Here is a 2,087-nt window from a genome sequence, read left to right as displayed (position 1 = left end):
GAATGCCCCTAAACACACTGGGGGCACATTCTGGGAGAACTTGAGCTGCCTTTTATAAATATCAGCAACTTCCCTTCGGTCACCTAAACAGAAGTCTGTAAAGATCCTACAATGAGTCTGAACATTCAACTAGGATGAAAAAAAGAGATACTTTTATAAAATAATGTTTTCAAACTACGCAAATTAAACCACCTAAAGAATTTGTTAACACAGTATTTCCCCGCTCCCTGTATGAAAAAAAGGAAAAAAGATTTTAGGCTCTTACGCGGCTAAATGTACCTGTAAATGTATCTATTAGTTTCAAATAATATCTGGAGTTAAAACATGCCACCAGAAACCGGTGCAAAGGATGAAACACATGCACCGTGTTCTCAGGACCCATCACTACCATTAGTTTTATCCCCACATTAAGTCAAAGAAATCTCAACATTTTCCTCTATGTCATAAAAACCATCAGAAATTTTTAGCCAGTGAGACATGAATCTTCCGAGATCTTAAAAGCAAAGTAAGTGCTTCTACAACTTCAAATGAATGGTGACTACCTCGTAAAATAAAATCTATATAAAAAATGCAAACCTGCAACTTACTTGTATAGCGCTGCGTAGTACCTATCTGACAGAGTCTGCTGAGAGTCCATCACTTGAAACAGTAACATCAGAGCCTGGACGCTGGTACCGAAGTTCACAAGATGCAGAACTTTAAACAGCGTGTCCATCTGTTCTTTCACTTTCTCATCACCAGTCTCAGCATAAGGGTAAGCTCTGTTTACCCCGCAAAGAAGAGCACTGAGCATTTTGGACTCAACGTCTTTTTTCTTAATGCAATTCCGAAAAAAGCAGAAGTACAAAGTTATCAGCTTGTTAGCCAATGCACTTTCTTCATGACTGAGGACTATCTGATTTAGAAAGCAAATGGCATAATATTGAGTTTTCACATTGATGTTTGACCGGTACAAGAGCCTCTCCACCTCACTGCACACTACTCCCTTCATATTCGGATGCTTGTGAAGTAACGTCTCTAAAAGGTAAGAGGCTTTGGTGGCAATTTTGTTCTGAGGGTCTCCCAGTTTATTTACCAGCTGAACAAGCAGAACTTTCTCCTGCTCAGGCTTGTTACAGAGAAGCTCATGGCTAACTGCCAGCGCTCGGGATTTCGTTGCTGTCAGAGAATCATGACTCAGTGTTTCTAATGCTTGCACAAACTCGGCCACTTGCAGTTTCAGCTGATGCTCGAAGTACCACAGTATCAACCGTCTGTCTCTGGAATCCCTGTTGCCACTCGACATCTCCTCTATGTTGTTAAATGGTCGCTGTGAGAAAGACCATAATTTTCGACTGTCTGGCAAGAGATCTGAAATGAGAAGCTCCTTGAAAGTATCCAAAGCCATGAGGCTCTGATGCCTGCTGCCCTTTTTCTTTATGAGGTTCACCAAGTTCTCAACAAACTGGAGACTGTGGACAGCACTGTCCTGAATGAGCAGGGTCATCGCTGCCATCCTGTCAGCCAAGGTACCTGATGACACAACAGTTTTCATCCATGCTGAAGAGGCTCCCTTCTGATAATCTGTCTTATTCTTATAAAGGCCTGTCTCATGTTGGTACAGCTTTTGGGCCAAGGCCTTATACTTGGACAGAAGCATCTGATTCTGTGGCTCTGGAGAGAATTCATTGGTGTATTCTAGATCATACCATTTGCCCCCTGGTTTGATCAGTATCACTTGTCTAGTGTGAAATTCAAAATCTACTTCCAGCATTTCTTTCTTTGCTGAAAGGTGCTTGTCCTGATCACCGACAGTTTGCCGCTTCTTGCTGTCTTTCACGCCGCTTGCCTTTTCCTTGACCACCTTCTTGCTGTCTTTCACGCCGCTTGCCTTTTTTTCTTTTTCCTTTTTTTCTTTTTTCCCGTTTAACGAGAGAGACTTAATTTCTTTCTTGCTTTTCTCGTTCTCTGGGGGCTTCTCTTTCTGCTCGCTGCCACCGTCGTCCTCCTCCCCCTCCACCACCAGGCAACTTTCCGCGTACTTGCTGAGCCCCAGGGAGCTGATGAACGCCTCCAGCTCCCCTTCCTTCAGGTCGTCGACCACCTCC

At 43.4% G+C, this 2,087-nt stretch overlaps 1 protein-coding gene across 1 annotated transcript in view; it reads right to left on the bottom strand.

The window, feature by feature from the left end:
- CEBPZ (CCAAT/enhancer binding protein (C/EBP), zeta) overlaps positions 1–2,083 on the bottom strand; it is a gene marked incomplete at both ends in the record, with an annotated part of 5,252 nt that extends 3,169 nt beyond the window's left edge. Inside the window, one exon of the mRNA XM_010145219.1 lies at positions 588–2,083. Within this exon, the coding sequence (XP_010143521.1) occupies positions 588–2,083 (1,496 nt within the window). The remainder of the gene's footprint in view (positions 1–587) is intronic.
- Positions 2,084–2,087: the final 4 nt, after the last annotated feature.

The sequence above is a fragment of the Buceros rhinoceros genome, unplaced genomic scaffold, assembly GCF_000710305.1.
Source record: "Buceros rhinoceros silvestris isolate BGI_N320 unplaced genomic scaffold, ASM71030v1 scaffold42601, whole genome shotgun sequence".
Lineage (NCBI taxonomy): Eukaryota > Metazoa > Chordata > Aves > Bucerotiformes > Bucerotidae > Buceros > Buceros rhinoceros.
Note: the sequence above shows the minus strand (reverse complement) of the source record. Positions and strands in the feature narration are given on the sequence as shown.